The 15,919-nt window shown below is 39.8% G+C and overlaps 1 protein-coding gene across 1 annotated transcript; it reads left to right on the forward strand.

The window, feature by feature from the left end:
- Positions 1–9,641: 9,641 nt before the first annotated feature.
- Positions 9,642–13,568, forward strand: slc14a2 (solute carrier family 14 member 2). Its single transcript, XM_071482782.1, has 10 exons — positions 9,642–9,752; positions 10,022–10,093; positions 10,180–10,366; positions 10,668–10,857; positions 11,163–11,291; positions 11,630–11,822; positions 11,929–12,076; positions 12,321–12,455; positions 12,635–12,684; positions 12,776–13,568. Exons 1-10 carry the CDS (start codon positions 9,702–9,704, stop codon positions 13,178–13,180), a joined length of 1,560 nt encoding a protein of 519 aa, XP_071338883.1. The 5' UTR covers positions 9,642–9,701; the 3' UTR covers positions 13,181–13,568.
- The last annotated feature ends 2,351 nt before the right edge of the window (positions 13,569–15,919 follow it).

Here is a 15,919-nt window from a genome sequence, read left to right on the forward strand (position 1 = left end):
TAACACAGGCATTAATCTGTCATTCACTCCTGCTACTCAGCCACAATTTGTCCCCCAGTTATTTATCATGTTTCCACCCCTTAATGTTTATGATAGCTTGTGTGACGACTGTGCGGTTATGTTGTGCCGTGCACTGTGATGGTTTGTTTTGACTGACACTCCGTCGCTTCGCTCGCGGGGGAAGTTGCTAATTTACTATCTCTCAAGCAGATGTCACATTATGCGTCTAACATTCACACACATCTGCCCATATGTGCCTCTATCAGTCGTCAGTGAATCTTTGTCAACAAGAGTTGACGTCTCCAACTGGATTTCAACTCGACTGTTCACAAGAGAATCTTCATTAAAGCATCTAATAGGCCTGAAGTTTTCCGACTCTATTTATGCATGTGTAACTGAGACGTTGTTACAGAGGCAAGTCGTTGAAAAAATGTATAACATCACTTTACTTTAGCGCATCGGTGTGGTCCCCTGTCTTCTGCACCCTAGTGGTAGCTGCTGTAAAGCCTCACAGTGCTCTGCTGCTGAGGTACATCCTTTTAACCCTGCAGCCGGTGTGGACAAAGACACATTTATATTTATTTTTTATTTATTTTATATTTTCGGCTGCCAGAACAGGAAGAAATCTGCGTTGCATTCAAAGTAACAGGTCATTATTTCAATCACAAAAGGGATTTTTCACATTGAGCAACTGAGCATGTCAAGTTGCTAACATATATTGTCAAAAACTACCAAGATCTTATGTTTATAGTGCACTACTGACTTGAAGTGTGCGTGCGTGCGTGTGTTAGTGTGTGAGTTGGTTTGGCGGGGAGCCATGCAGCTGGAAGCCATCATAGAACCAATTACTTTCTGTCTTTTGCTCTCCTTTGCTCTCCCTCTTTCTTCTCTTCTCTCTCTTTGTCGTTCTCTTCATCTTTCCCTTCTGCTCCCATTTTGTTTGTCTGATTTTAATTCTGCAGGCCTGCCTGTCTCTTTGTGAACCAAGAGTCAGCTTCTCAGTTAACCCCTCTATTTTGCCTTCACTCACATCTTCCTTGCACCAACTGATATGTCATCACCACCAAACGTACTTCTCTAGACCTTTTTGAAATCATCTCCACTCGCTTCTTATATCCAAACTACTTCACCCTCCTTATCATTCTCTTAAATAAGTTTTGTGTGTGTTTGTGTGTGTGTGTGTGTGTGTGTGTGTGTGTGTGTGTGTGTGTGGATTTCTCCTCATTTTGCTTAGCACCTCAGGCTTATTGATTCAGATGTGAACTGTTTGTAAGCCGGCATGTCCTGCCAACACGACTAACAGACCAATTTACAGTAACATGTCTGAGCTGCAATTCATGCCATGAGTGAAGGGCGGCAAGAGTGTAAACACTGATCACAGATCATGTACTGACTGGATGTGTCAGCAGAGAGAGGGGGGGGGGGGGGGGGGGGGGGCAGTGAAGGATGGAGGAAGTGAGAGAGTTAACAGTGTAAACAAATGAGGACTGTAATGAGGATAAAGCACCGCTGTGAACAAGTGAGCCTTTGTCTTCACTCATACCTGCTCTCTCTCGCTCTCTTGCTGTCACACACACACGCACGTATAAACGGCTGTACCGTGTTTAGGTTTCTGGGAAGTGCAGTTTATTGAATGTTTAAGAAGAGAAACAGAATCCAGCGCTTCATTCAGAGTGAGCGAGGGAGACACTTAATGATGTTTTTCAAGTGGCTGTGCCAAAGGGAGTTTTTTTTTCACCATACTCTCTATCTGTCTATCACTTTTGAAAAATGAATAGGAAGTGGACAAATACAGATTTTTGATTATTGTGTTGAGTATCATAGGTGAGGAAAAGTGAGTTTAATTTTTTCCCCTCCAGCTCCCCTTATGTCTGCAACAACTTTTAACATCTAAAATCAGTTAAACTGCTTAATGTGTTATCAACACAGACAAGCCCATTGCATGAAATACCTGTGAAGTCAAGCCATCAACTGTTGGTGAATCCTTGTACTTTGTCCAACATTAGTTTCTCTAACAGTTGTTGGCAGAGAATGGCAAACAAATTTTGGCTTAAAAGACTGTTCCACTGGTTTTTCATGCTTTAGCCCATTTACTACAAATCCCATGTACTTTGCATCACAGTTCTTTATTTGGGTTGCTGTTTGCTGGGTTTTATATTGCTGGATGGAGAGTTCCTATTATTCCAGGCTTGAAATAGTTTCTATTACTCTCTATATAACAGGAAAATCTAGTAGCAGACTCTTAAAACTTGCTTGAGTTGTATAATCTCTCACTGTGAATGTCAAGTCTGCAAGTTTCAAGAGTCTGCTAATTAGTTTCCAAATCATGCAGAAATGAGTGGAAATCACTGGCTGCCTCTAAAGGTGGGAGAAATGCCTTCAGATTTCCAAAACTATAAAGCCTGCATTTGGAAATGTTCAGTATATAGACAGCACACATGATTTGTAAAAAAGTTTTGAAAAATACTAGTATGGTCCTTTATAGTCAATGCAGTTGGAGCCAGGGTCATTTGTAACAGCGACAGTTGAAAACCTTTGATCAGTATAGACTGCTGCAGGAATGAGTCCAAAAAGACAGAAATTTGTTAGCATTTTAGCACTTCCACCTCCCTTCCTCTTAAAGTCGTTGGGCTTTATTCCACGCCAAAATACATTTGTCTAATCTAAAATATATTACTAAATACCCATGTCGTGATTTCTTCAAGCTTTTACATCTCTTAAAAAAGGCTGGTGGCTAAATTAGAGTACAATAGTTGTCAAGGATGTTAAACGTCACGCCAAACACAAAAACTTTTGTACTCACCAATCCACCTTTACAGCCTTGTTGTGTTTATAATGATATTTTTGCTAACTATTACCAACTTTGTAAGAGGAAAGGCTTTTGTAGAAGAGGTAAACATGCTATTTCAAACTACACGTGGGAAGTTTAGTAGTGGTGAGGTTGAAGTCATGCGACTGTAGTGCTATTCTATCAAAGGTTGTGTAGACCATTGTCACTGCCACTTGTCAGCTACACCTTGGGCCACTGTGCGCCCACCCCCCAAGTCAGCAAGGTGTCACGGAGCTGAGTAAAAGTGGCCACTAACCACACAACAACACAATGAACAAATTTACCCCATTTACACAAGAGCCAACAAAAACAATATACCCACAACCATTGGCCCATGCAAGCAGTGCCATGATATGCTCCACAGCAATGCTGATAGTTAGCCAGCTAGCGATAGCAACATTTGCCAAAGTTATCAGGCTACTTTAGCCGTCACTCATGACAACAAGAGATGTAACATTATGTAGCATCACGTTACTTACACATGGAGGAGGAAAAAAAAACAGTTCTGATTCCAGCTGGAGCCCTTTAGCAGCTCGTAGGGTTCTCCATCTCAGCAAAGCCAGCCCAGTTTTGGCTCCACTGTCAGACTGGGAAAGAAATTCAGCCTTTGACTTTATCCGTGGTCGCACAAATGACATTGAAGGAGTTGGTAAAAAATTTAAAAAGTTCTGGATGTTGGGATGCTTTGATGGGAACAAACAAACTTTCTGGATGTTCGGACAGTCCACCAGATTTAGGCCAGTGGTCCCCGAGGGTGTGGCCGCTTTGGGTGACAGGCAGGTGCTGTTTCAGTCCACTAGTCTAATTGGAATCACTGAAGTGACCTCTCAACCATGTGTGTGGTGTCGCTGCCTTTTGGAGGATTTTTCCTGCAAATATCGGACAAATAATGTGGCTTGATGCTCGGTTAATCGACTGAACACGTTGAAGTCTGTGCTCCTGTTTTTTGAGGTGAGTGAAATTCGTTTACCTTAGCCCTTATAACCAGTATTAGTGTCTGGTTCACCATACCTGGACTGTTAATAAGCCTTGGGTTAGCTTGCTATGCTTGCCACAGTTATTGGAACAGCATGCACCAAAGTTACAGCTCCACTCAAGTATATGTTTACACTTGCCTCTTCATAAATGCACTATGCACACAGCTTTAGGCTGAAAACACATTTAGTATCTAAACTGTGAATTATGGTTTACTTAAGCTATGTTGTAACTGTCCTTGGCATGTGGGTGCTGATTGCATTTGGGACCTGTTCATCCCTTCTGAAAAAAACTTTAACACAACATAAAAAAACAACAAAAGAGACATATGCTCTCTCCAGTGGACATCAGTGTGTTTTAAGAAATTGGTTACATGACAGATTTTATGTTGAAGCTCCTGAGGAAGCAAAGGAGTCCAACTATTTGACAAATTTTGACCATTTATGTCTACGTAACAAATTGCAAAAATGCAGAGAATGCAGTAAGTGCTGAGAAATGGTTGTCATGAGCTCACACACACACACACACACACACACACACACACACAGGGAGATGACATGACCATGTTTTTTTTTCCCCCATCCCGAATTTTCAGGTTTTCATTAAAGAGGAGGGAATGGTTTGAGTCTGTAATCACCATGATCTCACATCTTTTAGATTGTGTGTGTACTTTGGCAAATGCATTTGAAACCGCATCAGCAATTTAATACTTTAATATCACATTAACTGTTCCCATGTTACCTAATCATTTCGAATAAATTAAGTTTTTTAATCTGAACAATCCTTAATACCACTGATGTCAGAATAGAAAAAAAAATGCAGTATCCACTATATGTTTGTGATGTTAGAGCAAATATATGAGTATGATAATGTTTGTATTCATTTAGCTTCTTATGAATAGAAATATTGTATATTCAACAACAGCATTTCCTTTCACACAAGCATTTTAATCTTGATTTAATAACCAGAAAGTATAACCAACAGTTAGCATTATCCCTTGTGTATTGTGGTGTTATCCCGCATCTGTGCAGGTTTCCTCAGATGCTCCCAAGACATGAAGGTAAAGAATAACTCACCTAACTTACTAAGAAGAACAGTGTTTCACTGCCTTCTCTCGTCAAAAGTTTCAAATGTGTTGCACCCTTGACCCGACCACAGTCGGCAGTTGTTACGTGTGGTCAGAAGCGTGCTCTATTTCACCTGAAACCACACCCTTCAGTGATGTCACTTTGTACTGACGCAACGTGAAGTTGACTTCAACATCACTAAAGTAAGGTGAGAAGTTAAAACCACAGCAGAAGTTATTTTCATAGGTGTGAATGTGACTTTCTGTGTGTTAGCCAGGGGAGTTTCCTGTGACAAATTAAACAGGGAGGAAAGAGTTTAACACCTCTGACCACCACACTTGGACAGGTTGGTAAGTAACAGTGCTTGTTGTCAGGTTATTTCAATCCTTATAAAATGTTTATATAATCTGAAAATGTCCTAGAAACAAACATTCACACGCAGTTTTTTGTTTTTTGCTTCTGTCCCCTGTATTTAGATCCCTGAGGCTGAATCCTGGAAGTGCTGCTTTTTTTCCAGACATAAATTTGCAAATGAAAGTGACTGCATGTCTGCAAAAGAGTAAGAAGACAAATCAGACAACCATCATACAAAGAATGTCTCACTGTGCTGAAAGAGGCCGCTCATTCTGAAAAAGGGGCAAATAGTAACAAGTAACACAGTCATACGTACACACACACACACACAAACACACACAGATGGAGATGTGGCCGGGCGTCAGGCCAGATGCTCCGAGAGAAGGAAACTCACATTCTTGTGATGGGGAGTCATCAAGTATCAGGTTCCATAGACTCTGGCAGAAGCTGGAGAGCACCCTCACCACCCACCACCCCATCTTTCTCTCTCTCTCACACACACACACACATACACACACACACACACACACACACAAACAAGCACACACACACACACACACAAAAACAAGCATGCACACACACACACACACACACACACACACACAGAAACAAGCACATGCATAGGGGCATACTGTGCAGCACTGTCCTTTTTGTGTGTGCATGAGGGTGAGTTGGCTGCATGAAATCACTGAAACTGCTGCCTCTTCTAATTTTGCCAAATCTGTATTTGGAGAAGTGAAAGCAGCCTGGTCTGTTTTGTTTTATTTTGCGAAAGCTTGCGCATTATCTGCAAGAAAACCACCAAACTTTGTGGTGAAGAAGCTGTTTAAAGACAAATGAATCCAAAGGAATTTGTTGGTTTGGTACAGTGTGGGGCCCACAGGTCAAATGATCATGGAGGAGAGGAGGGTGAGGAAGGGGCACTGCTGATGTGTAATTCCTTATCATTCCACAAGATGTCAGCATCAACCTGCTCTTCTTAAGGCCTCTGACGCTGCTGCAAGTGGCTACCACTGGCTACCAATGCTCAGACTTTTAACAATCTGATTTCCAAAAATGTTACATTACACCGAATTTATAAAGAATTAACAACAGGTTTAATTTCAAAATCACAATGTTTGCATGAAATGTATACTTTGAAACAAACACTTCATCATAGTCACTTGACATATTGTAAATGTATGAACATTAACCAAATTAGACAAAGCCAGTTTAGGAAGACAGGTTGAAGGTGTCATGCTTTGTTAAAAGTTGTCCCATCCAGTGCTCTTCATCAGGGCAGCTCATACCTGGAAGAGAACTCCGGACTAACGTGACCGACACGTTCAACCTCTGCTGGTGGAGCTCATGATGAGTGCTCTGTTACTCAACAGCTGTCATAGGTGAGCTGAGCTGTTAAATGAAGACTTAACTTAAACATTTAGCGTCCCCGTGATAGCTTAAGATGCCGAAATGTCACTTTCTCATGTTAGACTCTTTATTTAGTCTTTATCCGACTTTTAAGTTTGGATGTTAGTATTGATCAAACTATGAGAAAAATGAAAGAGCTTGTTGTTTAAAGAGCATCAACACTGAGCTACATTTGAATTAAGTAAAAGAATTGGTCCTAGTTCTAGTTTTGCATGTTCAAAAATACAAGAATATCCACTTAAATGAAATACATTGCAACCGTACAAGGCTGTGTCATGTTTGCTGGGAAAGACAGATATTTTAAATACACATATCTAAGGGGACAAACATGTAAAACAACTATGTTTGATAACTCCAAGTATTTCTGGTTATATCTTTTTTGAGGGGAAAGGATCTCAAACACTTCTGTCTAGTGCTACATAGCCAATAATTTAACTTCTATGCTTGATGGGGATCATTATGGTAATAATAATAATAATAATAATTACATATAAATATGAGAAGCACATTGGTGACACCTTTCCAGAGAAGAAATCAGTCTTGAGTCATTTTACGACCTTCACAACTACATGATTAAATAAACAACTGCAAAAGCTATAATTATCGGATAAATCATACCCATATAGTAATCAGATCACCAGGAACAAGTCTAAAAAAAAACATTCCTGGAAAGGTCTAGTACAGTCTGTCTGGCTGGGCACAAATATTTCACCATACCTGTTCAACACATCTTTCTGCTCCTCACCATTTTCTATTTCAGGCTATTTCTTCCTCCATCAGTAAGTAGCAATCAGTTCTGCTCTGTAAGTATACAGTAAATATGTTTAATGAGTAAATAAACACTATTATGACTGTGATGATGATGATGATGATGATGATGATGATTTGGTACAACAATATGAACAATTTGTTCAGATTCCACTGCCACCAAGAAAAACTGAAATGCAGCGTTGGAAAGCATCTTAAGTAGTAGCTACTGGATTTAAGTACATTTTTGAAGTGCTTGTATATTACTTAAGTCTTTCAATTTTAAGTTACTTTAGTTTTCCACTCCTCTATATTCTCAACATTTTTGACTTGTGACCGCTTACAAAAATGCATCAGTGCTGTTTGTCGTATTTCAGTGTCATTAGCAGTTCCACAAAACAGATATTTCTCCTAAAAATGTCAAATTTTTAGGGGAATTAATTTAAATAACTGGGTGAGGCCCCAAAAGGTAAAATGACATATTGTTTTACCAAAATGTATGAAAAATCCAGAAATAGATAAACGTTTATTCTGCATAACAAGGACTTTTACTTTTGATAATTGAAGTACATTTTTTAAAAATAATATTTAGAACCAGTTGAGAACCTGTTGTTCAAACAAAGGTGAGGAGACAAACAGTTGCTTCTTGGTGTTTCTATGTGAATGCTAAAACAGTGATGATACAGCATGTACTGACTCGTACAGAAGAACAAAAGCAGGATGTGTTCTCCAGTGAAAAAGGGTGTGAGTGAGAGCATATTTATAACAGCATTGTAGACCTTGTATGAGATGAAAATTGTTATGATGGCACTTACTCAATAAATGAAGAAATTGCAACAGATATATTTATATATAAATACAGAGAAATAGGCACATTTCACGGAAGACAATTTGACAAAAAGCAAAAAAAAATATTACTAATATCCTGAATCTATCATGCACAATAGCAGGACCCTAAAACCAAAATTCACTCCAAATATTCACTCAATATACTGTCAATTTCCCGGGCTGCATCTGATCCTCTGGAGGGTCAGGACTCCTCGACTTAATCATGAGTTGGCTGTTGTACTTCTATCTGTGGTGTATTGTGAGATCCTACAGTTTCACACATACCAAGCACTGACACTGTAGCTCTTTTCACAAGCTTTTAGCTGTTTATGTAGGAGAGATGCACTGCACCTCTAATTTTTTGCCGAAATGTAGTTCTTGTTCCTGTTGCATTTAAATACACCTATTGTGAATCCTGATAGGTAACCAAAGGCTTCCTCAGCTCTGCTGGATGGTTAGAAGTCGCAAGCATTTCAACCTTGGGTCATTTCCCCCATGATGAGTCCTGAATCTACAGATTATTTGCATTTAATTGATTTTTTGACAGTTTACTTAAGCTCAAAGTGATGTCTTCTAATTGCTTGTTTTGCCAACCAACAGCAGTTAACTGTGATATAAAACAGAGAAAAGACAACTCTTCAAAACTGACAAGCTAAAGCTAGGGAAGGTTTGGCATTTGCATCTCAGCCGCATGTTTTAAATGAGAAGAATTTCAATGATTTATTTCATTGCACTCCCCAACAATGTTGTCAGACTCAAGATTTTTTTTAAAAAGTGCTAAAATCAAAGCTGTGGAACCAGAGATATATATTTTTTTATTCTATGCATTCTTCCTCTTTTGCGGAAACCCACAGGCTACAGTGGTTTGGTAAACTCACCTCTTTCCAACTCCACACAGTAACATTTTTTTCTTTTTCAAATGTTTAGTCTTCAGCCCCAAGTGATGGTGACACAAGTGAAATGTATCTGATTTCAGGTAGCTCCCTATGGAGGCACAAAAGACAACTTTTTGCACTTATATAGTAGTATTCCCCACGACCTGTAAACAGACTTTTGATATGTAAAATCAATGGAGTTCCCCATAACGTCAGTGAAATTGAAGATAAGGCATTCAACCCCAGGGTCTGGCACTGACACTGAAATCAGGAGTGCATGTCTCAAGTCCTGAATCCAGTTTGACATGTACATGTTTTAGATCATTTCATACAACAAACACCTACATCTTAAATTTATCTGACCTCATCTTCACATCATTTGTGATTGTCAAGAAGGAGGAAAGTGTGCCTGAGTGTGTGTCTAGAGACTTGGGTGTGGGAGAGATTATCACTGCTGCGTATCAGTGATTGCTGTGAATGAGTAGAGGAAATGAAGAGGTGTATGAGATGGAGAGATGGAGAGGAGGGAAGAGGAGGGGTTTAGTCTTTGGTCTGTTACTATAAAAGCCTTCAGTGTAAATCTCTGCAGTACAGCTCAAGAGAAGCTGCCAACTCATGCAGCCTGTGCCTATTCTGGGACGTATGACTGGATCACACTGCGCAAAGGTAGGAGCACTTGTAAATGTTTGTCAAAGTCCAGCAGGACAGTAAACTAAGATCAAACTTTAGTTAATATGTGCCTATTTGGTCGAAATGAGAGAATATTTGAAGATTATAGTATAATGCTAAGTTGGGTAAATGATTCCTTTGTCTAAGAGTATTGATTTTGATGATTAATGATTGATTAAAATTCAGTGAAGTGTAATATACACATGTAGATCATTTATAATAAAAAGATTTGCTGCTGATTGACATCTTTGCTTCTCCCTTCTCAGGATATTCACAGGAATATCAAGTGTTCCACTACTGCTGCACTGTCCACCAGCTCTCCTGCCCCCACCTATACGGTAAGTCAGAGCTCACAGTTCGGACATACAGTATATTTCTAGCGATACCTCTCAAATTAATTGTCTAACCTCAATGATGGCTCCAGGAACTCCAGCCACTGATGGCTCACGCTGATCTGCAGTCTGAGCACAATGACTCCCAGCAGGACACAAAAGAGAAGGACCCAGTGCAGCCTGCAGGACCCACAACCCTGCAGAGGGCCAGGGCCCGCTTCCTCAAGGGAGTCTCCTACTTCTCTGGAGACATGAGGGTTTTTGGAAAATGGATGGAAAGTAAGATCACTCCTTACTTTAAAATTACAGGACATTATGGGCAGTATAAACTGAATCCCTTTCACCTTTGCACTTTCTGGTGAACAGAGGATCGTGATTTACTCCGCCATGCATCTTATTACACAGTTAGTAGTGAGAGACACATTGATTGTTTTGATCAAGGATTGTTTTATCTTGCCCCTGGCTGCACAACAGTAAGCCTGAAAAGACTAAAACTTACCCAGTATTCAACGTGGGAAGCCTATTAAGCAGCTCCGTGAAAATGTCAGCGCCCTCTCTGTTCTCTCTTTCCATTATCCAGAACAGTTCTTCTTGCTGCAGCTGCTGGACTGGGTTTTACGTGGAGCTGCCCAAGTGATGTTTGTCAACAACCCTCTGAGTGGCCTCATCATTTTTGCCGGCCTCATCCTGCAGAACTACTGGTGGGCCCTCAATGGCTTTGTGGGGACACTTTTTGCTACCATTTCTGCCCTTATTCTGCAACAGAACAGGTTTGAAAAACCAAATTATTCTTTTTTGAATAATAAACATATCACATAATAATAAATCACGACATCATTAAATGTTAAATGAGAAAGAGTGATGAAAAACATTTTTGAACTCACTATTAATAACATGTTAGATAAGTGCTGTGTGTGCTGGCATGACACATGATACAAAAATGTAAACATAAGTGGATAATTTCCTTTTGGCAGCTGTAGATTGCTAAATGCTTATGTAGCATGAGCAACATACACTGTGTCATACAACAGGAAAATATAAATTTACTCATTCAAATTTACTTTACTTTACTCAGGGGTGCAGTTGCTGCAGGGCTGTATGGTTACAATGGCATCCTGGTGGGGCTGCTGATGGCTGTTTTCTCCAAGGCAGGAGACTGGTACTGGTGGCTTCTGCTGCCCAACATCTTCATGTCCATGATGTGGTAAGCAAATAGACTGAGTTATGGCAAAATGGTGCAGCATTCATAGCATAAGAAATGAAAGGTATATGTACACACATAAATAAACCATACCACAACACAGAAAGTTTCAAAACTATCGGATCAGTTTATTGTAATATGACCTGTGACTAATATGACTAGTGCTTCTAGAAGCAAGTTTGCAACAGGTTTGACAGCAGCACAGTGATGCCCCAACCTGCCATCTCTTGCAAAGTTACATTACTAATAAGAGTAAGAAATGTGCAGAATTAACTGTGAAGGTGACTGAGATACAAACAAATTTTTGAAATTTTTAATAATTCTGTACCATTGTGTTTCAGCCCAGTCGTGTCCAGCGCCCTGGCATCTATCAACAGTCGCTGGGATCTACCCGTGTTTACCCTGCCCTTCAACATCCTGGTGTGTCTCCACATGGTTGCCACTGGCCACTACAACCACCACTTCCCACAAGTCCTCATTCAGCCTCGCTCAGAGCTGCCCAACATCACCTGGGCTGAAATTGATTTATCCAAGGTCAGTGAAAGGCCAGGGTTTGTCTTGTGTTTTAAGTTGCTACTGTGCACATCATGCTTTGTTGTGCATCTACAATTATATAACTTTTCTGTCTGTACCTCTTTAGCTGTTCATGTCAGTGCCTGTGGGAATAGGCCAAGTCTATGGCTGTGACAACCCCTGGACAGGAGGAATCTTCATCATCTCACTCTTCATCTCCTCCCCCATCACCTGCGCTCATGCTGTCCTGGGATCTGCAGTGGGCATGGTTTCAGGTGAGAGGTTCGAAATAATGAAGAACTATAAAAGTGATTCTGTCTATCCTCAATAAACTACGCATCTTATTTTTGCTTCCTTACATGCTTAAAGAATGAATTCAAGCCTCAATATGTTCCAACTCCAAGATGACCCCAAAAATAAAGGTGCAAAATAAACAGGAGGGTTATTATTTATTAAGATAATCTAAACTTAAACTGAGATTGGTACTTCTCTGATAGCATTTGTGTGTTTGTTTTGCAGGTCTGGCTCTGGCAGCTCCATTTGGAGACATTTACTTTGGCCTCTGGGGATATAACTGTGTGTTAGCCTGCATCGCCATTGGAGGAATGTTCTACGCTCTCACCTGGCAGGTGCACCTGCTTGCCATTACGTGTGGTGAGTAGACACCTGGAAGATAAACACACTATCTGAAAATGCATCTACTCTGGACAGGATGACCATATCACATGTAACCATGTGCAACACTGGCAGAGAGCCTCCAGATATTTGTAATCTATTATCACACTTTAAACATGAACGTCATCTCACAGTATCTTGCTTCTTCTCATCTGCAGCTTTTTTCTGTGCATACCTCGGCTCAGCTATTGCCAATATCATGTCCAGGGTGAGTACACATTTTCTCTCACCAAATTTATATATCAGCCCATGATAAACACAAATTACTAATTGCACCACGGTGTAATTTTCATCTACAGTTTGGTCTGCCAGCCTGCACTTGGCCTTTCTGTCTCTCCGCTCTCACTTTCCTCCTCTTAACCACGGGGACCAATAAGATCTTCAAACTCCCACTGGCCAAAGTCACTTATCCTGAGAAAAACCTGGGCTTCTACTGGAAGATGAAGAAGCAGGAGAAAATGGAGAAGGCTGAGAAAGAGAAGGAAGAGAAGGAGGAGCAGCAGAAATCCATCAACAAAGAACTCATACTAAATGAGAAAGAGCAACTGAGGCTTGAGCTTGAAAGAATGGAAGAAGGGAGAGTAGAAAGTGAGGCATCAGAGGGTGAAAATGATAAGACACCTGAGGCAGAACAACAAGGTACTGATGAGGAAGAAATCAGACACAGTGATCTAACTGAGGTCGTTCTTTCTGATTATGTCTAGTAATACATTTCTGCAGAGAGAGAGAAAGCAACAATAATTTGGCAATAGCACATAATGTATGAAGAGTGTAAATGAATGTATCTGTATATATTCATTCAGTATATTTTTCTATATGCAGTTCTTTCCAACCAGTTGATGTTTTAGTGGAGGATTTGTTGACATGTAGTGCTAATATCTTCTGTAAAACAATATTAAAAGTTTATTTTTTTAAATAAATTATTGTTCATAATTAGTCTTATACATGTTGGTTTATTCAATGTTGTCTAAAGGCTAAAGTCAAATGTGAAATGTTTACAAATCTGTGAAATCTATGATAATCTATGGTATGATAAGTTATTCTTGTCTGAGAAACAGGACAGATAATAAACCTTAACTATATAGTGCTGAAGTTGTGTATGTGTGGATTTCAGGAGGAATAACTTTTTAATTTTTTTTTTAACTTAATTTATTTAGTTATAGGTTTTGCAGAAAATATACACATAAACACTGAACAAACACATATTCCCTTCCTCCCCAGAAAGCCAAAAAAAAAAAGAAATTTAGGAAATTTAGGAAAAAAAAATACTGCCAATAGTAATTATAAAAATAAGAACAAATTAAAAATGAGAATAAATTAAATAAATTAATAAAAATAATAATTAAACATGTAAGCAAATGGACTTTGTTTGTTACAACTGGAACCACTCAACGGTCAGACACTTCAATGAGACACATACAAAAAACTCACATCTCAGGACACATGTTGAGGTGTAGACATACAAACTTCTTAAAGTAAACAAAGACAGGTTCATCGACACTGACACAAGGATAAGGCCTTTATTCCTGCCAAATTATTCTGAGTTATTACAGCATCGCCCATCCCTAGCCCTGATACTAGGATAGTTACTTGAGAGGAGATCTATTTATCTATCTATGGAAAAGAAGGGGGGGGGGGGCAGGTTTCTTTAAAATCCTGATGGGACTTGTACCTACATTTTTCTGATGGAATTAAGGATAGCTCTTCTTGATCCAATTTGTGAATGATGGGGGGCTTGTCAGTCTTCTATTTAAAGAGAACAGGTCTCTAGGCCATCAAAGATACAACCCCAAAGTCTAGTCAAAGATGGGCATTCCCAAGGTCTCCTTCCTTCCAAGGAAATTGGCAGTAATACCCATTTCTCAAGATCCAGTTTGATATGGTCTCATAAATTTTTTAAATTATGGCCACATAATTCCTTATGAAATCACCTTAAGTAATTGAATGACATTCCATCTTAAATGGAAAGTTATTGCAGTTAAGATCTAATGCTATTTAGTCAATAGGAAAATTTTTTTTGGGAAAAGCTTAAGCTACAACGCAAGAGTCTTCCAAAATGGTGGCAAAAAGCCAAAATGTCTAAAAGCTACGGTAAGGATTCTACTGGGTTAGATATGTAAGGAAGGATGTCGTCCACATAAAGAGAAACTTTGTGGGACACCAACTTTCTTCTGCTCTGAGGGCTTAATCAAAGGTTCAGTAGTAGTACTGAATAAATATGGAGATAGGCAGAAGCCTTATATCATGCCACAGTGGAGGAGAAAGTAATTTGAACACAATGAATTGTTAGCACTGATACCTTTGGGGTGCATAGAGTAATTTGATCCATGAAATGAATGATGGGTTGAATCCAAATCTTTCCAGAACAGCAAGAAGGTTCTTCAATTCAATCCAATCGAAGGCTTTCTCAGCATCCAGGGAGAGTAGGACTTCTGCTTGCTGGGCAGAATGAAAGGAGTAGAGCACATTAAACAGTCTACATATATCATAGAAAGATTTCATGTCTAGAATAAAGCCTGTTTGGTAAGATACAATGATACTTGTTTGGTGAGAAATTTGTAAAATGTTTATGGTTCAATAGGCACCAAAGATGGGGTAAGGGATGGAGAGGCTATTTTGATATCAATATCAATAATGAAGAGACTGATTGGCCAGGATGACTAGGAGTTAAGTCATTAAGAGATTTAGTCGAAGGTGGCGTTCCTTCACCCATGCATATATGTCAGAGAAACAAGCTGAGATCTGCACAAATACTGTGGGGTCATCTGTTGGGAATGACAGGTATAGGTGGGTGTTGTCAGTGTAGCAGTGATATAAGAAATCATGTGAGCAGTAAATTGGACCCAAGGAAGTGGCGTATATAGCAAAGAGGAGGGGTCCCAGAACTGATCCTTGGGGCACTCCAGTTGGGAGGGGATGGGCTAAGGACACGTTCCCTTGCCATGACACAGTTAAGGAGCACCCAGTAAGATAGGATTCAAACCAAGAAAGGGCTTTGCCCAAGATACCCATTTTGGAGTGTACAGATAGCAGGATAATGTGGTTCACTGTAGGCAGGGTTTTCAGATGTGCAAACACATTTGATTAGCTGTTGAAGTCCTTTAATATTCCTTTGTGCTGTGGTCCGTGAAGTGAGCCCAGTCCCAGAACATAGTGAATGCAGTCAGCTTTCAGTGAAGGACTTTTTGAATTTTTGAACGAATGGGTCCCATTATTTCTTATTGGCTTCCTGATTGTGAATGTTCTTGTTCTAACATTTTTATGGGGATTTAAGGCAGAATGCGATTTGTGCTTTGTTGCCACTCAGGCCAGCGCACTGTTTGCGGGGGCTAAAGAGGACAGAGCAAAAATAGGCAGAGTTTTCCAAACTTCTAGCAGGACAGGTCACTACAGAGCAGGAAGCTCCCGTTGTGTTTAGAGTCTATCATTGCCAGCAACAAAGA

Source organism: Trachinotus anak, unplaced genomic scaffold (assembly GCF_046630095.1).
Source record: "Trachinotus anak isolate AG129_WGS33_773 ecotype Australia unplaced genomic scaffold, CSIRO_AGI_Tana_v1 ptg000008l, whole genome shotgun sequence".
In the NCBI taxonomy this organism is placed as follows: Eukaryota; Metazoa; Chordata; class Actinopteri; order Carangiformes; family Carangidae; genus Trachinotus; species Trachinotus anak.

Excerpts from the sequence above, each read along its gene's own strand:
- slc14a2 (XM_071482782.1), top strand. The coding sequence starts at position 9,702 with ATGCAGCCTGTGCCTATTCTGGGACGTATGACTGGATCACACTGCGCA. Across the intron at positions 10,858-11,162 it reads CTTATTCTGCAACAGAACAG|GGGTGCAGTTGCTGCAGGGC; the intron begins GTTTGAAAAACC and ends TACTTTACTCAG. Across the intron at positions 12,077-12,320 it reads TGCAGTGGGCATGGTTTCAG|GTCTGGCTCTGGCAGCTCCA; the intron begins GTGAGAGGTTCG and ends TTTGTTTTGCAG.